Source organism: Leptosomus discolor, chromosome 24 (assembly GCF_034619465.1).
Source record: "Leptosomus discolor isolate bLepDis1 chromosome 24, bLepDis1.hap2, whole genome shotgun sequence".
Classification (NCBI taxonomy): domain Eukaryota; kingdom Metazoa; phylum Chordata; class Aves; order Leptosomiformes; family Leptosomidae; genus Leptosomus; species Leptosomus discolor.
Genome location: NC_141414.1, coordinates 4203805 through 4227835, shown reverse-complemented (window position 1 = coordinate 4227835; position 24031 = coordinate 4203805). Strand labels below are relative to the sequence as shown.

The following is a 24031-nucleotide window of genomic DNA, read 5'->3' as shown; positions in this document are numbered from 1 at the left end:
TCAGTTAATTAGTGATTTTTTTCAACTTTGTTCACATATTGCTTGGAAAAAAAACCCTAGTCTTTTGTGAACATCTCTGAAATTGTCAGCAAACCCCAAGCTCTGTCTTGGCCAGAGGTTGGAATAAAGTGTTTTTCAAAGTTAATTCAAAATACATGGCTTGGGAAATGAAAAATCCTATAAACTGATGTTTTGGCTTCTTACCATGACCCACTTTTCCCTTCCTCCCTCTCTCTCTTTCAAAGGCATTGTGTCTTTGATTCATGATACCTCCATTCTCGTTTTAGCCACTCGCACTCATTTAAGGGCACATATTTTCTAGATGAGGTCTTGGAATTCTTGAGGAATTTGGGCTTGTTTTAAAAATTAGCTTGTGTATTCTGTTAATGGATGTAAAATGCTTACTGCATCTGTTTGCTGGAATACATTAACAAATGGCAGCTATGACTTTGTGCTGTATTCACAGCTTTGTTGAGTAATTGCTGCGAACATCTGCGTGCTTCACTTGGGCTTTAGCTGCGCTGCTCCGAGTGTGTTTCTGTAATCTTCCTCCTTCTGAGGGATATGCGAGAGAAAACAATCACCCCGGTGGTTGCTATAGCGTTTCATTGAGGAGCCTTTGCCACGGAGTTGGGAAAGGCTCCCTTCTCACTTGGCAGCCTGGCACGAAGAAAAGCGCTCCTCTCAGCTCTTCTCCCTGGGTTATCGTGTGCCCTTCAGCTTTTGACTGCAGACTTGCAGCTTTGCCTGGATTGCCATCGTTCTGAGGGGGTTCTTTCACTTAAGGGCTCTGCTTGTTCTCTGCTACACCGGGAGTGAAAGGCTGCCTTATAATTGCCTTGCTTGCTCAAAGCAGTCTGGCTGGGAATGGCCAAAGGTCTATAAATGTTGTGACTTGGAAGTGCTCCTCAGTTGACTGGCCAAAACGTGTGAGCAATTGAGTAGCATCCCGGGAAGACTTCAAATAAGACTGTCACAGAATTAGTAAGGAATTAGTTAAGAAATGTGTTGATATTATAATGGATACTGTAAGCATAAATCAACTCTGAAGTATTTTTCTTTTGCATTCCTTTCTTCATGGGATCTCAAAAGCATTTAAGGAAAAACTGAGCCAGTTGTATTCTGGGAAGTATTTATTTTTAATTACCACACCAGGAGAGTGCTGTATTAGAAGGATTTATGCAAAAACTATCAGTGAATCAATGCTGGGAGAGATACCCAGATTTTGTCCTGTTTCAGTATGTAAATGGCTTTTCTTCCTGCAAATATTTAGGCCTTGCTGAGTGACTGCCGTTTCCCTTGACTGCATCAAGTGGTAGTTCTCCTTTTTCCTGTCTAGTTTGACTCCGTGGAACAGCTTGCAGGCTGCACTGCGGGGCCTGAGGGTGTCGCTCCACGTGAAAATGCTTCAGTGAAGCCTCCTGTCCAGCACCAGCAATCCCACTGGCCAGAGACTAGGGAAGAGCTTCACTAAAGATCTGCATCCACGTACCTGTTCCCTTCATATTTTTGTTAACTGTGGTTATGATGGGCTGGGGGGTTTTCAGATTTCAGTGGGAAACTAAATGGATCAGTTTTCTTCATATTGCTGGTTCATGACAGTGCTATTCCACCGAGATTAACAAAAAGTTAATACCTGCTGATCCTTTAAAGCTTTCTATATATAGGGCCTTTCATTCCTTGTAGTCTTTTAGGATTTGAAGTACAGCTGTTTTGGAAGGACTTTCTTCTGCTCTTCAAAATCCTTATTTTAGTTTCAGATCTGATTCCAAGTTTTGTAGTACGCTTTTCCAGAAGTTACTCATTGTGATAGGTGACCTGGTAGGCAGGTTTGCCTGCAGGCTGTGAGCGCCATTGAGGGTGGCTAGTGACTCGGGAGCCTGTATTTGGCTGTGCCAGGCTGTACATTATTGAACTTTTCTGTACTCTGTGGTTTTGGTTTGGTTTTTTTCCCTCTCGTGGTCACACAGTAGTTTGTGTCCAACTCCCAAGAGGCTGCCAGGAAGCTTAAGCTGATGTTTAAATAGTTTGGGACTAGATGCTGTGGGAAATGACAGTAATGCTTTCTGATTATGGACGTGAAGACTGAGAAGCTGTGTGTCAGTGTTCTGCACCGAGAACCAGCGCTGACCTTGCTGACCAAGATGTGGCAACGAGATACACACGTGAAGGATTCTGTGACACTGTTCCAGCGAGCTCTGCGTGCACATAAAATATTCAAGGCTAGTACAATGTATTTGTAGATCAGTTGCATGTTGTAGAAGTCGTTCTTTCAGCACCTCTAATCAAGTATTTATTTTCTAATATCAGGAGGTTTTTTCGTTTATACTCAAGAATTTAAACTTCCCATGGGAGTTGTCTGGACCTCAGGCAAAGGGTTTAGAATCCCAAATCTTCTGCTTCTGGGGAGAAGTCACCTGGACTCTACATTGTTAGGCATTTGGGGGCAATGCCATCTCCAGTTCTGGCAGATGTGATCCACTCACCTGTGTCCAGGAGGACAGATGGGTATCCCTGTAGAGGAAAGGCTTGTTTGGTGTTTCGCATGCCAGTTCCCATTGCAAAGATAGTGTTTCCATCCCAGATACAGGCATTTAGGAATATCTTAAATTTCTTGAAGTAAATTCATTTGCCCACTTTCTTCCGTCAGACCTTCTGAGTGACGTTATGCTGGAGAGCAGGGCTGCTCTCTGGGGGACCTCAGGAGGCTGCAGGAATGGGTCAGACAGGAGCTTCCTGAAGGTCTCAATGTATCAAAATGGTTCCACCTGAGCTTACCAGTGCCATGGAGGAGCTGGCTTTTATCCCTCTCCAAGTGCAACGTTTGAGAGAAAAGCCAGATAAATTATTCTGCTTCTATGGAAGCTGTGATACCAGTGAAGCTGCTGCTCCTCTGAATTATGTGTATTCTCCGTGCGTCCTGATGGTGGATTCTAATTCTGATATCGCTGAACTCTGAATGATGGCAGGGTAAATCGTCGTTACCTGACTGCTGCTTGGAGTATGAAGTCCCAGCATTAAAATTCAGTTGCTCCCTTTCCTCACCTGGATCGTTGCTGTGTCTCTGCACACAGACCTTGTACAATTTCTTTTTATTGTCACTTGCTTTGTTGGAAATATCTTTCTCTGCTTCTAGCAGCCAACTTTTATGACTTGAAGCATGAGTATCACTCTAGGACATTTGTAAAAGACCAGAGAATGTTTGGGATAATACACAAAGTTTAGGGCAAAGGGGAGAAATGTTAATTAAAGGCAGGCCAATGGACTTCTATGTTGAAAATATCTTTTTGGTGGAAGGTAATGGTATTCAGGCAGGATTTTACTTTGAAACTAGGTAATCTGTTTCTGACCTGGTTCCTCTGGCAGTTGATTTATTTATATGGAATGTGAAATGCCCTGGTGCATCCTTGGCTTCCTAAAGAGAGATTATTTTTCTGCATTTAAATTTTAATGATTTCTGTAGCAGATACCTTCAGTACTTGTCATAATTAATTGTGAACTGAAGGAATCTCTGAGCTAACTCTACTTATAAAATAAAATCTGTACAGATATTTTTAAATCATGCATTTGCCACATCCCTCCCACAAGCGCAGACGTGATTGTTTGCAAAGAAACGAAGGACCAATATTTAAATGTAAACATTATGACATTTGCCTCTGAATTACTGAGAAATTCATAGAAATAACGGTTGCTTATCAAAATGTGTAAATGGCAAAATCACTCATCTAAGCCACGAAGCAAGGAGGGGGTTTCCTTGCCGTGGTTGGAGGGGATGGCAAGGGTTACAGCCAGGAGGCCCTGCATCCCCAGGGAGACTTAGGCTGTGTGAGGCCAGAGGACTGTTGGGGGTGCACGTCTGCGGTGCCATCCGTATACACAGCGTCCAGAAGAAGAGTTAGTCGTAGTATTTTCATCAGTCACCTTAAATTTGTGGGCTATTAATAGCATGTGACATAGTTTTTCCTAGACCCATAGTGAATGGGTGATCTCTGGCTTCCCATTGAGGTGAGTGCCTAGCGTGTGCTCTGGGAACGATGGAGCTCGGGTTTTGTTCAGACCCTGAGGTACGTGATCTCCATTGAACAACTGTTTTTCACAAATCTTTGAAACTAGAGCTCTGGACTGAATAGTGTAGTTGTGAGGGAGGAGAAGGGAAACCACTGAAGAAACATCCCTCTGTACTTTTGGTTTTGTAACAGAATTGTGATGTTTCCTGTTAATGAGCAGTTTTGTCACAATTCAGAGCTTAACAAAATTGTGTGCGTGTGAGATTTGGTGCTTGCAGGTGATGAGTTCTGCTGCTTCTCCCCACTAACATGCTGGAAATCTACAGAAAACCGGTAAATGAGCACAAATTGTTTGTTTGTTTGTTTTCCTCAGGCAAAATACATCTCCCAGTGCATCGATGAGATCAAGCAGGAGCTAAAGCAGGATAACATTGCAGTGAAAGCAAATGCAGTCTGCAAGCTTACATATGTAAGTGCCTTGCTGTGTTTGAAGTAATTGCATCTTTTTTTTTTTTTTCTTCCTGACTAAGAGCTAATCTTCAGTCTGAATGCCTGCTTTTCTTAGGTGGTTGTAAGGGCAGGCTGCAGGTGAAAATACTCCCACGTGTCTGACATCGGAGGCTGCATATTCCCATTCTGTTCATTGTGTTGGTGCTACTTTGGTGCAGTTTTATTTTGTGGAGATAGGTCAGGCAGCTACTCTGATTTAAAACTAATCCAATTTTTAAAAGTTGTTTTCCACTGGATTGTTTGTTATCACATAGTTGCATGAGCACTTGGAACTGGTGTTTGTTTCTCTTTGCACAGTCCTTTGTCGTGGAGGAGAGGAGGGAAATGCTGTTAAAGAATTATTTTCATGGTTCTGTTCTGGTTTTTATTTAAAAAAAAAAAAATCCAGGAAAAAAGCCTTCCCAATGATGCTTATGTAACCGCATATGTATTACCCGGAATTAATGCAGACTATTTAAAACTTGCTTCTGGTGGAACTTTGAGACTTCTTTCACTTACTGTGAGTGCTGTCAAATGTAACATTACTCATAAACCTAAGATGTCTATAGTATTGTTTTGGGACTCTTACTACAGCTTCAATTTTGTGAGGTGTATCAACCTATTTTCTTGAGTCTGTGATTTCGGAAGTTGGTTATCTTGGCTTCTCTGCTCACAGTTACAGATGCTGGGCTACGACATCAGTTGGGCTGCTTTCAATATTATTGAAGTCATGAGCGCATCGAAGTTTACATTCAAAGTGAGTTCTCCGTGTAACTACAACTGTACTGGCCAAGCTGTTTCGTTACTGTGCCTAATGAATGCATCGCTACGTCCTCTTTTGGGCGGCTTTCTTCAATACAGAAAGGGAGCAGATTGTATTGTTTTCTAGTGTATGGCCGATACTTGCCCTGCTACTATAGGCTTTTTCTACCAGGTAGCTGTCAAATAGCTTTTGTTGAAAAACAGGCTGGGTTTTAGGTGAAGACCACCTAAGATGTCTAGTAGCACACGTATTTTATTTTGTACTGGCTTTATAATTTTTCTTGAAAGGTTTTGTTCATGCTCTGTGTTGCAGACCTTTTTCACCAAACAGGGTGGAATGTTATTTTGTAAGGGATAGTTTCCAAATTGGGCTTTAGTACCTGAAAGTTAGGAGTCCAAACAGACAAAATAAATGTAATATTCTCCATTTCTCCTGCTGACACTCCTACCTTATTTCTGCATCTTCATGGTCATTGAACCTGTGTGTTCTAAAAAAGTAGAGAAGGTAAAGCCAGTTTTATGGTGCTTAAGATAGATTTATTATCACTAGAGATGTTACTTGTCTGAGATTATTCTTTCCTGATATAAACCTGCTTTTCTAGAGAACCCTGCCATGCTGCTTCTGTTATGCAAACCTCCTGCCTAATTGTTCATCTTTTTCATATTCCTTATGAACTTACCAGTTTTTGTTCATCTAAACGTTGTCTAAACTTACTTCAAAACTTTTTTTTTCTCCTTCCCTTTTTACAGAGAATCGGTTACCTAGCTGCCTCTCAGTGCTTTCATGAAGGAACTGATGTAATTATGTTGACTACTAATCAGATCCGAAAGGTAAACTTTTTACTTCAGTTCTTAATTTTTTCTTGTACTGTCTCCCTGCTTGTATTTTCAAACCGGTACACGGCATTTCTTTTTTAGACATATAAGGGTGTTTTAAGTAGAATTCTATTTACTTGATTTACAGTCTGAAGGGCTGATGAAATGCTCACGAGCTGTCCATAGGCTTCCCTCCTGCTGTCTCGTACCAACTCGCTGTGTTTATTCGTCACAGTGAACGGTGACAAAAATAACCTTTGTTAATATTGCCAGTCTCTTAGGCAGCCCTTACAGGCATGTAATGGATAAGAAAAATGTCCCTGTTCCTGAAGGAAAATGAGCAGTCAGCTGGCTCCACAAAATTTCTGTTTGTAAGGGCCTGTTTTCTTCTGGTAATAACAGATCAGGCTTTTGGCTTGTTTGGTATAATGGTGTGTAAAAATGGTGAAGAGTGTGTGTAAAGTTGTGTTCTGTATTCATGTGCCAAAGTGTATTGTATTCATTTCACAGAGCTTTAACATGTGAATTTTTTTCCAGAGTTACTGAGGTGTGGGATTATTTCCTATTCTTCAGGTTACAGATATTTTTAAAGCTCTTAAGTTTAATTTTTTTAAGTATTACTGCTTTAAAACTTGACCGATCCAGTACAAGATGTGCCTACATTTTTATCGTCTGAGTAGCTAAAACATCTTTTACTTGTTTAAAAAGGATCAGTGGGATGTTATCCAGTATCTTTCCTAAAGAACTAGTGCTTTTCCCTTTCTCTGTTAAACTATTCTGCTCTGACAGCTGCCTATTGTTAATAATGTCCATCCATTTTCTTTATTATGGAGATTTGATGATACTGAATTTCAGTCACTGGGCTATTCCTTCCTTTTTGTGCCTGAGTTTTTACTTAAAGGCATAAATAAAGATGCTTTCTCATGTTCCGTTGATCTGGTGACTCTGTATTTTAAGGGGTTATTGGTTCTCAAAATACGTTATAAGCCAGAACAAATTGCAAAGTTTGGTTGCTCCTTAAGAAGTATATTTTATTATTCTTAAATAGAAGCTGATTTCCTACCACCTGCAAAAGGTTTTTAAATGAGTTGCAAATGGCGCAGAACCCTGAAGGCCTGGCTGTGTTTAGCTCTCCTAAAGCTGCCTCCACGTACACGTGAATCTGGACAATTCAGTCTGGTAGTTCGTGTGGGAATCCTCTGTGCACTTCACTTCGTATTTTTGTAGACTATGTAGGATGTGGACTACAAATAGGTTCAAGGCAACTTGACCAATAAAATGTATTCTACGTCCCAGCTTATGTTACAGCTTTATGGACTGACAGTCAGGTGCTGCCGGCAGCTTGGAAGCAAAGTAATGTCATTTCTCTGAGAGAGGGATTAAGCCAGGACACTGCTGAGCACTTGACCAGAGTGCCTGTGTGCGGTGGAGCTGATGACAGCTGGACTTTGACTTTGCAGAGTTCATATTTAATACCAGTTTTTTAGGACTTTAAACATGTTTGTGACATGTCATGAGGTTTTAAAAATTCTTTGCCATTCCTAAAGTACCACCGAGGTACAATAGCTCTAATTGCTCTTTGTCCATCTGTTGTTTAATTATGATTCCTCATGCCCGTTATCAAACCCCAGGTTAGCTGTATTTAGCAGGTGTTGGAGGACTTTCCTGTTAACAGCTGGTACAAATGTTCCCGTGAAGTAGAAGCTCTGCTTCATATGTGTTGAGTGAATAAAATTGGTCTGATCAACATCCTGTGTGATCTTAAATTTTTGAGCCTGTTTTTCCTTTTTTAGGATCTGAGTAGCCCTAACCAGTATGATACTGGAGTTGCACTGACTGGCTTGTCCTGTTTTGTTACTCCAGATCTTGCCAGGGACTTGGCAAATGACATCATGACACTGGTGAGTTGATAAGATTGAAATAACTTTTTCCTATAATGAAAGAATGTTAAATTTTTCAAGTCTTGTAGATACCTGTTACATTTAGAACTGTTACATCTGCAAAGTGATGTTTTGTTCTTGTGGAGTTTTTGGGGAGCCTTTACTGACCTTAGTTAGCTCAAGAGGATTACCTTGAATATTTTTGTTAATTTTGGTGATAAATGACAGTGTTTTGCTCTCCCTTCAAAGCTGAATCTTCAAAAAGTAGTTGAGTCTCCCAGAAAGAAATTTTGAGACAGTAGTGTGGGCATAAGGACCTTGAGAAGAGCTCTGGAAACAGAAATTTGCCAAGAGCCTGACTGCAATTGTTTCCCTAACAGATGTCTCATACAAAGCCTTACATCAGGAAGAAGGCAGTGTTAATCATGTACAAAGTTTTTTTGAAATACCCAGAGTCCCTCCGTCCCGCATTTCCTCGCCTTAAAGAGAAACTTGAAGATCCAGATCCTGGTGAGTGGATTTCAGTAAATTACCTCTGCTCCAAAGCATGTAGGTGTACAGGCTTGTAGAGCTTGGGGAGAGAACACGTGAAACCCGCTGTAATCATTTCTTGGGTACTGATTTGTCTGTTGGATAGGTAGATGAGCATGGGGGGGGTTGGACAGGTGTTGGCGTATTAACGCCACATTCTTTAAAATGTCCAATTCTTACTTTGAACCCAGAGCTATTGAAACTGTATCAGTGGATAGAACCTTAATGGGACAAAGCTACTTGATTCCTGGTTTGTCACTTACTTAACTTGGCTGTTGAAAATATTTCAGTTGATTTCAGGGTTTGGGTTTTATTGTTGTTTCCTGTGCTCTCTTAAAAAGCTGCAGGTATTGGCTTGCAATGGATGTTCTAAAAAAAAAAAATTCACATCGCTTCATTTTGGGGGGGGGTTTAAATTGATTTTTAAACTTTTGAGTCCAGACTGCCGTTTGGGCCCTTCAGTAAGTGCCGTGTCAGTGCAGTTCAGCTGCAGCGCAGGAACTTTGCAATTGCTCTGTATCATAGTCACACTTTCACACAGCCTTCCCGGAAGGTGCTGGAGTTCCTCACTGCACCACAACACCGTGCGCTTGTTTCAAGAACTCTGTGTGCGGCGCAGCCCCGTGATCCCCAGTTGATTTGCCTGTGTGCCAAGGGAGGAACTGAATTGCATGTACTCGACTAATTTGGTGTGGGCAAGATGCATCTTCCAGGGCCAGTGTTTTTAAAGAAAGCAAAATACCCACACCTCTCACTTGCAAACAGAGGAAGAAAATGGCTATTAGGCCTTGCAGAGGAAAGGACTGCTCCCTGCTAGAAAATCCAGACTATCTAGCTTAAAAGATTCCAAATTGATAATGATCAATTTAAAGGCTGAGCAATTAGAAGGGAATGAGCTTGTCCAGTCAGATTGTTTAAGGATTCCTTATTTTTGTGTTGTGTTTAAACATGTCTAAATAATACCTTTTAAAGAAGCAAGAGTGTTTGGAAACTTTATGGTGGGTAGGATTATTGCTTATGGTGTTGTCTGAGTCGCACAAGCAAGGTATCCACAGTAAAAGGGGAAGGAGGGTAGCAGTGTCCTGTTCTTTCTAATACCCAAAGCAGATGCCCAGCTTACTGATATGTTAGAAAATAGACAAAATGAAATTAAATCCTTTCTCAGTTTGTTTTTTTTGTTCTTGTGTTCAGCTTACTGCCTCATGGCTGAACCACTCCTCTTGGACACACAAGTCTCAATCTTTAGCTGCTGTTAGGTTGGGGGTTCTGCACCAGAAACCTCAATTGCGATTAAGGCATTGATGAGATTTCTGGTTTTCCCACTTCTTTTTCCCAGGTGTGCAGTCTGCTGCAGTAAATGTTATTTGTGAGCTGGCTCGACGCAATCCCAAAAACTACCTTTCCCTTGCTCCACTCTTTTTCAAGTTGATGACGTCGTCAACCAATAATTGGGTTCTCATTAAAATTATAAAACTGGCAAGTATTCTGGATCTGTGTTTACAGGATTGGGGTTCTCATTAAATTACCTTGGGTGTGAAAACAGATTTCTTGCTTGGAGGTGTAGTTACCATTAAATCCGAATAAAAATAAACCAGGAGTGTCTTGTAGTGTTTGTGAACATAACCAAAGAGAAAAATATTTTAGTATAGCTTCATTTAAATATAATGAGCTGCAATTTATAGCATGTTTTTATGCAGATATTAAATCACTGTCTTGTCTGCCCTTCTGTTTTAATAGTTTGGTGCTCTTACTCCATTAGAACCTAGGCTGGGAAAGAAACTGATTGAGCCTCTGACCAACCTCATCCATAGGTATGTACCACATGTACTTTGTTCCTTCAGGACTGGCGAAGGGCCTGTTAGGTAGGTCAGTAGCCAGGGCTGCAGTTGCATTTCTGAACTTCTTCTTGAGTCTGGATACATTGGCATTCAAAAGATAATCACGTCAGGACTATCTCTGAAAAACCTGAGTGAGATAAAATACCTTAAAGGAAAGTCCCTGGGTATCTGACTGTCAGAATGAATTTCTCCAAAGCATGCATGAAAATCGGAGCGATTTGTTCTCCTTTCACTTCATTTTAAGCCAGAGGTGGCTGTGGAGAGTATATAAAAACTCTGGCTTAAAAAAGGCTCAGCTGTATATTTTCTTCTTCTGTTCACCTACACACATTTTGGTTCTTGACTTTTTTGGAGGTGCCTTACCCACCAAAGCAGCGTGACAAGGCACACATTGAAGTTCTTTCTTATGCCTTTGTCAGCTCAGATGTGTTTTGGAAGAGATTCCTTTAATGTATGTCCTAAATATAGATTAGATAAATTTGAAGATATTTCCTTGTCCCTTGTTAAAGCTGGTTTGTAGCGTTGTTTTGGGTGTAATTCTGAACTGAGATCAGAAAATAGATGTCTCGGAGGGAATACGTGTATTCCCCAGTTATGAAAAGAAAGTGAGATCTTATGAATGAGCTGTTAAATTAAAAGATTTGTATCTCTTTATGTGGCAGAGCAAGAAGGTGATGGGAATGAGCAAATTTTAAACAGATATCCATGTAGCCATGAGAGCAGCTCTAGCCAAACAATTTGTCCACCCTCCTAGCATACCTTTAGGGCTGGTTCAGAGCAGACCAGCCAGGAGCCTTGTGTCCAAATAGCTGAAGAAGGTTTTTGCAGCAGTAACAAATAGATTCACCAGGAGCAGTACTTCACCAGCAAAAGCAGGAAGATGGACAGTTTGTCTTCAATCCTGCCGCTGCCTCCTCTCCCCAGCTCCCACATTAGTCATTCATTTCATTATTTGTGAGGACTTAATCCTGTTCGATTTGGTCTCCATTCAGTCATTTTGGATCTCTTGTCACTTCTGCATAAGGCAAACCACCCTGCCGTCCTCCACGAAGCGTACAGGGAGCAAAAACGAGTGTTCTGAGCATACCAGAGTCACGTATGCAGTGTGCTGAGTGGCCTTCACGGGATCGCTCCTGACTGCTGCCTCCAGAGTGGTTTGCTCATTACCTTTGCAGACCTTGCTTCTGGAATCTGCTCCTGTGTTACTTGTGAGGTTCACTGTGTTTCCCTCTAACGTAGATCAGGATTTGTAAGTGCCTTTGAAATCCTCAGAGTTGTACCGTATGTCTGTTCAATGGGCAAAAGTTGTATTGAATTTAAGTTTTGGGAGAAATCGGATACTGAAAATGGGATGCTCACTTACAGGGATGAGCAAGCGTGTACCTGCACGCCAGAAGAGTCTGCTGTTTGTGCATGACTCGTTTGCTTTGGAGAGAGAGACTTGAGGTTCTCCAACTGCCTGCCTTATCATGAATTTTTGACCTTGGCCAGAGGATTTAATTTGATCCTTGGACAAGATTGCTTCAGTGCTTTGCAACTGAGGCTTTGACTAACTGCTTCCTTCCTCATTCCCTGTGATACAGTGCTGGTACTTGCTGCTTCTCCGAGAAGATTATTTTTGGTTTTAAACGTTCAGTAGCCCTTCCTCCCCCCAACAGTTTTAAGTGAGAATCGTTTCGTCTAGTTTGAAGGTATATGGAACAGAATACTGGCAATTTCTTGTGTAATTAAAGGTGTTAACTAGCTCCAAGATACTGCTGACAACTCTTCAAAATGTGCCAGTTTTATTCCTTATTTAAAATGCTTGATTTCTGTTTCAGCACCTCAGCCATGTCTCTCTTATATGAATGTGTGAACACAGTAATAGCAGGTGAGAACTGAAATTTGTAACCTAGAACTTTGTCATCAATTAACACCATCTGTAAACCTTTTTTTAAACTTAATGTATTTTATAACTGAAATAAGTCGCCTGGCAAACTCTGATTTGATTAACTGTAACTAAGTCCTTTGTTGTCAGTCGATGAGGCTCAGTTACTAGAACTGTGTCATATTTGCTAAAGGCTGAAACGAAGTATGAACAGTGAGTGATTATTTATATGCAAGCTCCTGAATGTTGCTAGAACTACAAAATACACCAGCAGCAATAGAATTAAAAAAAGAATGATGTCTCGTGGAAACTTTGACAAAGTTTTCTTATCTGATGAAGGAGCGGGCTGATTTTTTGATTCTACGATTTCATAGCTTAAAAACTTGGTGTAATTCCTTAAAGGAGGTAATTGGAATTGTTGATTTACAGTTTCAGTTTCTGGGGAAGGGATGTGAACTCTGTAACGGGAATGGAGAGAGAAGCAAAGGATAAGAGGGATAACACAGTATTCCAGCTCAGACTTGGCACTTTTCCCATCATAGTGTGGAAGTAGAGGGTTATTGACATCCACTTGTCTCTTGTGGGTAGGTTGGATAATGATGCAGGAACTTGCTGTGCTGGGTCAGTTTGAGAGGAAAGGGTGATCTGTCACTCACTTTGTCTTCGTTCATTCCTTCAGGGAGATGTGAGATGACACTATGATGGGGGGAAAAATAACACGGAAGTTAATTCCATTGTGGATGAGAGCGTGCTGCAGTGAGACACGATAGGATAATTCCGTGGGCCAAAGGGCAGTTCCCACACCCAGGACCCCTCAGGGACTGTTGATGTAAAACTCAAGCTCAGAAAACGAGGCGTGAAGCTGTGCGCCCGCGTTAGAGCGGCGCTTTGCACCGCCAGCTCTTTGCACGGCCCGAAATGATAGCGTCCAGCCGGCCTTCTCTGAGCTGGAGTTCTGCAGGGTTACGGGGACCAAATTGCCCCTGTGCTTCCTCGTCACCACGGTCAGCGTGTGTGACTCGCTCAGAAGGGTTGGTGTTGGCGTGGACGTGCCGTGTGACAGCAGCAGTTGACAGGATGACGCCCCCTTTTCCGCTGCGGGGTTGCGTGCTGCCAGAGCTTCACGAATGGCCAATGTCATCAACAGTGGGACCTGATTTGTGCCTCGAGTCTCTTGCTGGCTTGATTAAAGCTCCAATCTAATTACATTAAACTCTAGGATCCATTGCTGCGTGTCGTTCCGTTAGGGGAGTGCACACTTGAATTCGGCTGTACAGGAGCTGATGACACATTTACAGTCTTGACTGCTACGCAGTATCGATAAAGTAAACCTTAATGAGAGCAAAGCGTAATGAAAAGCAGCTTTGACCTGGCTGTTCCAGCAGTTCATACCTTTCCATCTTTTTTTTTCCTGCCCTGCTGTTATTACTCTTCAGGTATATGAAACTCTAGTTTGTGTCACAACCTTCTCTCCTGCCCCCAGGCCCCTCAAAAGTCCAAGCAAACAGACAAATAACAAAATAAACCGGCATCTTTCCTCACGAGCTGAGCTAGCTGTTAACCTGTAGGCGTTGTTGCATTCATTCAGAACACAGAAATACTAACTGAAACTTGTGCTTGTGCGTTTCAGTTTTGATCTCTCTGTCCTCTGGGATGCCTAATCACAGCGCTAGCATCCAGGTACGACGCTGGGGTTTGGTGGGGGTTGTTTGTTCTGCTCTACTGTGTAATACCAAGTGCCACAGAGAAATGGGGTTGCTCTGCCAAAAGTTAAAGCAGTAGCTCCCCAAAGTGCTCTCACTCAGGTGGAATACTACAGACTGAAGCATTTCCTATATAAATTTGCTTATTTCCCTTGCTCTGAAATGCAGATTCTTCTCATTTAGAGTTTTCCTAACTCTCTTATTCAGGTGCTACTATCAATACAATCAGTCAGACATTCCTTTTGTGTTGAAATCTGTTAATGCAACAAGGCCCTCTTACCTGGAGGCCCTGGGTCTTGGTCAGAATGCTTCCTTGTGTATTGAGCAAACTTTATGACGAGTTATGTTAATGAAGGCTTTTATGGCTTGTAATAAGCATGATGTGGTCTTTTTTTCCAGCTTTGTGTTCAGAAGTTAAGGATATTGATAGAAGATTCTGACCAGAACTGTAAGTATGTTGCTTGTCTTCATGGAAGCTTTTAGCAGCCAACCACTGGGGAGAAATTGCAGCAGTCTTAGAGCACTGAGCTGCTTCTCCAGCAGCTTGTTCGGTGTTGTGGCGCCTGGTACGTTGTAAACAATTACTGGGATTTTTAACGTGGAAATAATTTTTGATAGTGTGCACTTCTTTAGTTATTTCTACTGTCTGTGGTCTTGGAAATCTAAACCAGTTCTCTTTCCATGCTCTGGTTTTTCCCTTTTTATAAACTTGCTGCTTGGAAAGTAGCGAGGGGTATTCGGCACTGTAAGCATAGTAGTAAAATGCAAGAATGCTTATTTATTTTAATGTCTACAGAGAATACTGGGAAATCCTTTTTTGTGCAAAACTTTTTCCTGCTGTCTGAATTGTTACCACTGAGAACAGGGCTCCTACTTAATACAACAATCTTCAGTGCTTTTAAAGCTATGTTCATCCTAGGGTGCCTGTTCTCAAAACCCGTAGTTTCTCTATATTAAACACATGGTTTTAAATCAGTGATAAAACTTGAGGTGCAAGAGGACTGTGATGAAGATTATATGTGTAATTATGTGCCTGTATATGGGATTATGAAAGCAAAGACCATAATCTGTGATGCACTATTTCTCAAAAATGCTTTTCTTCATCAGGGATTTTTATTCAAGTGTATTGGTTGGTTTCAGTAGAAGCACTTGGTATGAAGATTTCGTGCTCAACATAAAACAGTGTTTCTATATTTGGAAAGAAGTTTTATTTTGTCTTTCACAGTGAAATACCTGGGACTGTTAGCTATGTCCAAAATCCTGAAAACGCATCCTAAGTCAGTTCAGTCTCACAAGGATCTCATTCTCCAATGTTTGGATGACAAAGATGAGTCCATCCGACTCAGAGCTTTAGATCTCCTGTATGGCATGGTATGTTTCTTACATGTACTTCCTCTCCTCTCCAGCCCTCGTGACCCTTTAGGAGGCCAATGTTTAAGAAAAACATGCAACTTTCTCTTCCCTTCTCCCTGATAGTCTTGAGACAATAACTCCCGTATCTCTTCTGGCACTTACAGCAAGTAAAACATCTAGCACAGCGTGAGAGGGCTTTAAAAACTGATTCAGACTGGAAGGAGTTTCAGAGTTCAGGCGCTGTGGAACTCACCCAGAAGGCTGCTTTTCTAACACCTAAGCCTTAGCTGTTCCTTCTGTCCTTTGTCTGGGCATAAAGTGACTGCAGGCGTGTTGGGGAGGTCCGTGCTGGTCTAGTTGCAGTCCCGTGCTGCAGCACACCGTAGCTCAGGTTCTGCAGCCTGCGAAGCAGCCTGGAGCGCTCTGAAACAACGGAAGAAGCTTTAAGCTGCTTTATCATTGACTTTGGCTGTCACTGTAAAATTTGTTAATGCTTTTTAATGACATGTACAGAATCTTGTTCTGTTGGTTCTCCAGTGTGGCACCAGTCTTGTTCTGCAGCTGAGCAGGGCGGTTCATAAAACGTGCGTAGGCTGCAGGGACAGTCTTGTAGTGACAACACTCGATCTCTGAAAGGGCTGTGGTGAGGAGTTACGTAGTAAAGTGCCTTCACTCAAGAGTGTGCTGCCTCCTCCCCCATGCACAAAGGGACCATGGTAGACATGTCTCATAGCTTCCTGTTCTGGAGGAGAAAGTGAGAAGCAAGACAGGACCCCTTTTGTCTGGTACTCCTCATGAGATGGGAATAACTTCAACAACCTGTGATCAGGACAGTGGTTTTAATGTCGTTGCAAAGAGAATTGGAGTTCTTCCTTAGTTCCTGTAGGTTGAATTCTGCTTGTTACATCTTCAGTCACAACATAGCCTGGAAGAAAGAGTCCACCATTTTACTCAGCCCTGTCTCTGAGGAAGAGTGCTGTATAATGAATGGTTGTAGAAAGACTACTACACATTAGTGATGTCTTTAACATGTATGTATTGAGAGATCATAGCTGGAAGCAGCAAGTCACAACAACTTGTGATATTTACTGAATGTTTTGGTCACTATTTAGTCACCAAATGAGTTTCCAGAGCAAGTTGATGCAGCTGTGGTTTGAAATGCCAGAATTCCGTCGGATGATGTTAATGGCTTTTAAGTTTGTTTAGTTTCAAAGCAAAAATGTTTTAAACTATTAAATTTGCTAATCTGGCAGAAGTTGAAGATGCATTTTCTTCTGGATTTCTATGTTGCTGATAATAATTCGGATTCTCAGCTCTCCCACAGCATGGTCTTGTATACTCGTGCTGGCTCTGCTTCAGTAACAACATTGAAAAGAAATAAACGGGTTCCTTTTTTGATTGTGACCGCAGTTGGGGCCTGGAGAGGTGATTCTGATTTCTTGTTAGCATGTGACACGGGTCCTTCAAAGAGCTAGCAGCTGCTTTAATGGAATAGAAGGATTTGACAGTATGGGAAATGGCTTAGTTGTGGTTCAACCCTTCAATAACTCTTTAACAGGTATCAAAGAAGAACTTGATGGAGATAGTGAAGAAACTGATGATTCACGTGGATAAAGCAGAAGGGACAACGTACCGGGATGAGCTGCTGACCAAAATCATAGATATTTGTAGTCAGTCCAATTACCAATATATCACTAACTTTGAATGGTCAGTGTTTTTATGTCAACTTTGAGATCATCAGCAATGATAACGCATGACTGCTGATAAAATTGCTTCCCTTTCGCTTCTTGTAGGTACATAAGCATCTTGGTGGAGCTGACCCGATTGGAAGGCACACGGCATGGGCATCTCATAGCAGCTCAGATGTTAGATGTAGCGATCAGAGTTAAAGCAATTCGGAAATTTGCAGTTTCTCAAATGGCCATGCTTCTGGACAATGCTCATCTCATAGCCAGCAACACCCAGAGAAATGGGATCTGTGAGGTGCTTTATGCTGCTGCTTGGATATGTGGGGAGTTCTCCGAGTAAGTGCAAACAGCCTGACGCGCTTTGAGCGGCTTCGGTCGGACAGAGATTCCGGTCACTGAAATGTATTTTTGAGAGCAGGGTGGGTCAGAAGGTGTGCCCTAAAGCTAACAAAATTATTGCTTCTTTCCCACTCCCTCACCCCATAGACTCCTCAGCTGTTTCTAGCCAAGATGGATACTTCATTCTTGGGTATCTGGTCTTTTTTTCTTGTCTCTGTAGTTCTGCCCGCTCCTGCAGGAAGGCATAGTTGTGGGTATAAGCTGCAAGACCTTAAGACATTGAAGGAACTCCTTAATCGTGAAGGTCTAACCCCACTTACATCATAGGGAAACTGTCCAGTCACTATGTTTGACTGACTTATCTTTTGCTCTGCTCCCTGTTTTGCCCTTGTTGAAAGGTTTTTGCAGAACCTAGTCTTCTTGAGAATTAAAGTCATTTTTCTGCTCAAAACTTCTCTGTGTCCACAGTAGCACAATTTTCAGTGTTCTTGTGACAACATTGTCTTTTAGCTTAAATAGTTGTTTATGTCTCTTGGTTGTGTGTGCAGATACGCAGGCTTACCTAGCTTTCCTTTTGGTAAGCTGGACAGACCATGGCACTCCAGTCTCCTTTTATTGTCTGGTTTGTTGTCTCTTCTTGTAATTGCCACTCTGAACACTGGTTCCATTTAAATTCACATAGTAGGTGTAAATTCTTCTGTGCCATGTTACAACTGTAATTTGGAAGGGGAAAATAGACAGAGAGCAAATGATTGTGTATTTGTGGTCTGTCCTGTCTTTTTGTAGTACTTTGTGTTGCAGCTGAGGTTTTTGAAAGATTCTTCTCCGTGAAGACTGATGAAATGTTGAAATTTCTCAATTGCTGTCTTTCATCTGTCCGCTCTGTCATTATAGACACCTCGAGGAAGCAAACCAAACCTTAGAAGCAATGTTGAGGCCTAAAGTTACAACTCTACCAGGCCACATCCAGGCGGTTTACGTCCAGAACATGGTGAAGCTCTATGCATCCATCCTACAGCAGAAAGAGCAATCTGGGGAAAAGGAAGCAGCTCAGGAAATTACACAGCTGATGATTGAGCGTTTGCCTCAGTTTGTACAGAGTGCAGATCTAGAAGTTCAGGAGAGGGTAAGGGAACAAAATTACTTGGGAATTTATCATGTGAAGTCTCTCATTTGTATTGGAGCACAGATGTGATTTTCTGTGGACGTGCACTTTTCTTATAAGCCGTTGTTAGTGATGGAGTGGAGCGTTTGTTCTGTACTTTGTGTGACTGTGAAAGAAGCTCAAGAACTAGAGTGGGAAGAGTCATGTCAGAGCCCAGGTCTTATTCCCATTCAAACAATTTAGTTTTAAAATTATGCAAGCACGGAAGGACACAGCTAGAAGAGAGGGTTGATGTGGTGTTCGTGTGTTTTACGTTTGCTCTGAACCTGCAGTTCATGCTGCCTCTCTTAATTCCCTTAATGGAGTTATTTCCTCCTCACTTCCGTTGCAGTTGATTTGTTTGGTTTAGTTTGTTAATATTTTTTCTGAAATTACTTCTGCATTTGTTCTTAGGCTTCTTGCATCTTACAACTAATAAAATATATACAGAAGCTACAAATAAAAGAAGTACCTGTAGCTGAGGAAGTAATAGCCCTGTTTGCCGGTGAGCTGAACCCTGTGGCTCCTAAGGCACAGAAGAAAGTACCGGTTCCAGAGGGGTAAGGTTCCTTCTCTCTCTCCCAAAGCCTTGTTTAACTTAGACTCTTAGCTAGAAGAGCTAAGGATATGGTGAGAAACACTGCAATATATGGGGTGCTGAGTCAAGCTCTTTGTTTGCTTGCCGCAATTCTTACCAGCTTGGACCTTGATGCCTGGATCAACGAACCTCCATCAGACAGTGAGTCTGAAGATGAAAAGCCCAAAACAATTTTTCATGATGAGGAACAGAAGCATTCCAGACACAGACAGCCAGAAATAGATGAAGAGGAACTGGCCAGAGTGAGTGAATGTTAAAACGCTTTTCCCTATGTAATTCAGTGGTCATGATGTAAATGCTGCTGAAGCAGTTGGAGCTGTTGTGGGTCCTCCCTGTAGCCAAGGAGCCATACAGCTCCGGAAATCTGGTGACTTGATGTGAACAAAACATGTATTTGAGTACAGGTATTTTTTTAGGCATTGTGGAATACATCCAATATAAAATTCTCTTGGAAGTCTAGCTTGTCTACCTTGTCCAAATGGAAGAAGATATTATAATAACTTGGCCTTGTTAGGAGTGTCGAGCTCTTGTAAAAATCTGACCTGTAAACTGTGGTGTCCAGTGCAGCTCACTTCGAAGTACAGGGTCTTGAGGATGGACACTTGTGTGTCTTACACACCTGCTCCATTGGTGTGCTTCTGTTGTTGTGTGTGCTCTGGATCAGCACCTTTGCTCGTGGACTTCAGCAGCTTCTATGAACTGCTGTAATGTGACTCAGTAGTGGTGCCACCTTTCCTGCTTCTGACCTTTTTGTTTTCATAGAGAAAACTTTTTCGTGGTAAGAATCTTCACTACTTCCTCTCTGCAAGAATGAAAATAGAAACTTGAATTGCCATCAAAATCTGGCCCTCAGGAAGTTACTGTCTCTAATCTACTATTAAAAAGCAAAGAAAGGGCGTTCCAAGGAATATTAGTTATAGTAGTAGCAGTGCTTGTAGTTATATCCTAGTTATATCCTAGTATGTGTTGTAACTCAAAACTGGTTTATCGTACACAAGCTACTATGCTGTAGTCTTTTTGCAAGTAGTTATGTATTGTTCCAAAAATTCAGGGAGGTTGCATGTTGCACTTGGCCTTTTGTCTCTCTTTACTTAGGACCAAACGTTCTAACTACAAATACTCTTTTGCTTTTAGCGTCGAGAAGCCCGGAAACAAGAACAGGCAAACAACCCATTTTATATTAAAAGCTCTCCTTCCCCCCAGAAGGTGAGTGAGTCTGAATTAAAATATCTTGCTGGTCTCTCGTATAACTGTGTGAAGGCTTGCTGAATGTCAGAGCTGCAGCTTCCCTCTGGGATGTTCTGGTTATTTCCACTGCAGTTCTAATCACTTCATAGTGTGCTGACTGGAGTGGCTGCCTACAACTTTGTAAGTCTTGTTTGTGTTGAGAAACTCACAAGTGACCTAATAGCACAAGAGCAGCCAGCTTTCTCTGCTTCTCTGGTGGACCACCAGTTTAGAAATAAGGAAGTGGTAATTGTCACAATTCCCAATACACAGTAGTATGGAACAGTCTGGATTAGCTAGTCGTGGAAAGCGCAGTGTTTATATTTCAGCCAGGACTCTTGAAAAGCTGTAGAGAAGCACTTCTCTGTGCTCCTGTGTCACAAATCTCCTGTGCAGGTAGTTTTGTCCCAGCTCTGAGTGATGGAAGGGTTCAGATCGCCAGGCACTTCATTAAGAGCAATGAAGAGAGAGTGAACCTTGAACATGCAGTGTGTTTTGTGGACCAAAAGGTCATTGTGGTCTCTTCTTAACACCTTTTTCAGGGAAAGAGCCTGCTTTATTCCCTGGATATCTGAAGGACTCTGCCTGGTTTTCCTCAATTCAAATCTCAAAATTTATCTTCTGAAGTGGCAAGTTATTAGCAATACAACACAACCCAAAAATGCTTCAGAGAGTTGCAACAAGCCTTCTTCAGGGCAGAAGCAGGGTTAAAAAACCATAGCTAAAAGCAGGGTCTTTTTTAGTAGTTATCAGCTGGCTTTAAAATACTCTGCTACCGCACAGGATTTAGTACTGAGCTATTCTATTCCTATCCTTTAAAATGTTCACTTAAAGGATTAAACTGCTTGATGTTTTGCAGTGTGTCTATTTATATAGATTAGTATCTGGCAATGCTCAGAACCTAACAAATGTCCGTTTTCCCAGCGATACCAAGACACTCCAGGTGTAGAACACATACCTGTGGTCCAGATTGACCTTTCTGTCCCCTTAAAAGTTCCAGGTAAGTGCAGCTAATCTTTAATTACAGAAATTCAGCTAAACAAAAGTAGTAATTCCTTCTTAGGAATCCCTCCTTAGGTTTTTAAGGGCAAGGAGCATACCTTCAGTAGATTCTTAAATATATCTCCTTAACTTCTAAGTGTTTGAAAATAGTACTTTGCAGTCTGAGTGCAGTTCCTCTCAAGAGAGTATTAGAAGTAATTCTGTGATTGAGTGTATTGTCCAGACAACTCTGTAACATGGAATTGCTGTTCTGTGTAGTTAACAGTCACCTTTGGAATGTGTTAAAGGGCTGATGAAGGTCATCAGGAGACATTAAGTGGAGTCTAATAGTAGAGATACTATTTTAATATCTTTTTTCAAAGATCAGAAGGTAGTTGTATATCTAACGAGCAGTTTCATGGAGCACTGAAAAGCTGTGGATGAAGTGCAGTACATTGCGAGTGCTGAGTTGTAAGTGCAAATATTTAAGGCTTACATAACAAGCTTTTTCCAAAAGTGTGGAAAGTTGTCAGTCTCTTAAAGAGCATCCAAACATGGGTATTTTGTAATCCAGTTAGTGTGGACAAGAACCAGGGAGCAGGATAGAGCTCTGTCCTGTTTCTGGAAGGATGGAGTGTGATAGTAAGGCTGGGGCTCGAGGGGCTGTATGTGGGATGATATGGAAGCAAGGAGGTGTTGATCCCTCTAATTGTGAGAAGCTAGAAGCAAGGTTCGCTCCCAACATATTCTTTGAGTGATCAATGTCCATGTGGACCGTAGCCTGAAAGCAGTTTGGCTTCCACAGGAATGCCTATGTCTGACCAGTACGTGAAACTGGAAGAAGAGCGAAGACATAAACAGAAACTGGAGAAAGACAAGAAAAAGAAAAAACAGAAAAAGGAGAAGAGAGGTAAACATCATCGCCATAACTCTTTGCACACGGAGAGTGAGGAGGATATTGCTCCAGCTCACCATGTGGATATCATCACAGAAGAGATGCCAGAGGTCAGTTGCTTTGGTTGGTGGCCTGAGCTGTGGGGTTTATCTGTGTGCTGCTCTTGAGAGATTTTTTTGCCCCCCCCAGGAGTTGCCAGCCAGTCTGTATTGTCGCAGTTCAAGAGATATGTCTTCTTGCAAAGCTGCTTCAGAAATGACTGATTGAGGTGGTCCTAGGCTGCTCTTTGCAAGGGGGGAAATGATTGTGTTTTTGTGCAGAAAAAGACAAAAATTACCACTGAAGCTATTAAAAAAAAAAAAAAAAACACACCAACAAACACAACAAAACCAACAATATCTGCTGTAAAAGTAATGCTGTCCAAATAGCCACTTCATTTGTTATGCTCTGCTGCTTCACTTTGACATTAACTTGCTGTCTAGTCAGCAGGTTTGCAGCTGATTATAATTAATTGCGCATGCTAATGATGTAATCTGTATTTGTTCCTAAAATTTCCTTTAATCAAAACCGAACAGCAGCAATTCAAATCCTGAAGTTTATGAAGAACGGGTTTCTGTTCTAAATTAATCTTGTAACGAGATGCTGCATTAAAGCGCATTGTTCCTGTGACTTACTGTGCCTGCTGCAAGCTGGCCTGTTCGGGGTTAACAGTCTTAAAAAAACTGGTTTGGGTGATGTAAAGCTTTAGTTTCAAAATTGCCTGTGGTTTGCTCTTCAGTGGATGGTCTCTTTGTCTCTCCTGCAGAATGCTTTGCCCAGTGATGAAGATGACAAAGATCCAAATGATCCATATAAGGCACTTGATATAGATCTGGATAAGTAAGTGACAGTTTTGTATGTGAATTGACGTAGTTGCTAACCAGAATGCATGAGGGCAGGTCTGGGGCTGAACAGGCAAAGGCACAACCTGCGGTCCCCTCAGTCTCTCGCCATGCCTTGGGTGGAACCTTAGATGATCATCCAGGCTTGGGTTCCGACTGCAGCATGGATGATGGAAGCGAAGCCGCTGAGGGAGCGGGGATTTGGGGAGGGGCAGAGGAATCCTTTTGTGTGACTGAATGCAGTCTGAAAGCGCAGGCGGTGTCGCTGGGGTCAGATGTGAGAGAGAGTCTGAGGTTTGGGCGTCCCGGTTTCTCCCTGATCTCACCTGCATTGGCACTGAGTGTGACCTGCATTCATCCATGTTCATCTCAGGACCACCGTACCCATGGCAAGCCTGTATGCTCTGCGTTGCGATCGCTTGACCAGTAACAGCCAGTTTGTAGCATCCCCATTGCCCTGTGGATGTTCAGTCTGCTTCCCCTGTTGAAAAATGTTGTTCAGATGTGACTGAGGGAACCGCACATCATAACTTTGACCAGAGTCTGGTCCCCCATTCAGCTACTGGAGTGGTTTGCAGGACTGGCACCCCAGGCTGCAGTGCAGCAGGCTCTGCATCCCTGCGTGCCATGTGGTAATTAGCAGTGGGCTGTTCAGAATTGCATGTGGAGATACTTTCTTTTTAGTTGCTGTTTTACAAAATGGCCACGCTAAAAATAATTGCTGATTTATGGTCCATGGATGCCTCCTGTCAAGTTTTGAAGACTCTGCAGGCACACGTGTGCATGTGTACTCTCTCTCTGGTATTTAACTTTAAAGTCTGTGCTATTCTCTGCAGTTCTCAAATCTGTAGGGCTTTGGCCCCTCGGTACCTTGCAAAAAAGTGATATAGCATTTTTAAAAAGTGAAAGAACAGTTTCTGAAAAACTTCCTTTTACAAACTGGTCCCATTCCTCTGAGTCTGCAGGGGACAAATACATAAAAGGAAATGAATTTCTGACTCTAGACCTCATATCTGCATGACAAACCTCAAC

The 24031-nt window shown here is 42.0% G+C and overlaps 1 protein-coding gene across 3 annotated transcripts in view; it reads left to right on the top strand.

The window, feature by feature from the left end:
- Window positions 1-24031, top strand: part of AP3D1 (adaptor related protein complex 3 subunit delta 1) — a 42537-nt gene that overhangs the window by 9699 nt on the left and 8807 nt on the right. For all 3 annotated transcript variants that reach the window (XM_086477428.1, XM_086477426.1, XM_086477427.1), the window contains exons 2-21: window positions 4381-4476; window positions 5173-5253; window positions 6009-6089; window positions 7868-7975; window positions 8335-8464; window positions 9822-9961; window positions 10223-10296; window positions 12144-12193; window positions 13821-13870; window positions 14293-14341; window positions 15119-15264; window positions 16805-16953; window positions 17040-17270; window positions 18168-18399; window positions 18832-18977; window positions 19116-19257; window positions 20150-20221; window positions 21167-21242; window positions 22029-22228; window positions 22924-22997. In XM_086477428.1, the coding sequence (XP_086333554.1) occupies window positions 4381-4476; window positions 5173-5253; window positions 6009-6089; window positions 7868-7975; window positions 8335-8464; window positions 9822-9961; window positions 10223-10296; window positions 12144-12193; window positions 13821-13870; window positions 14293-14341; window positions 15119-15264; window positions 16805-16953; window positions 17040-17270; window positions 18168-18399; window positions 18832-18977; window positions 19116-19257; window positions 20150-20221; window positions 21167-21242; window positions 22029-22228; window positions 22924-22997 (2327 nt within the window). The remainder of the gene's footprint in view (window positions 1-4380; window positions 4477-5172; window positions 5254-6008; window positions 6090-7867; window positions 7976-8334; window positions 8465-9821; window positions 9962-10222; window positions 10297-12143; window positions 12194-13820; window positions 13871-14292; window positions 14342-15118; window positions 15265-16804; window positions 16954-17039; window positions 17271-18167; window positions 18400-18831; window positions 18978-19115; window positions 19258-20149; window positions 20222-21166; window positions 21243-22028; window positions 22229-22923; window positions 22998-24031) is intronic.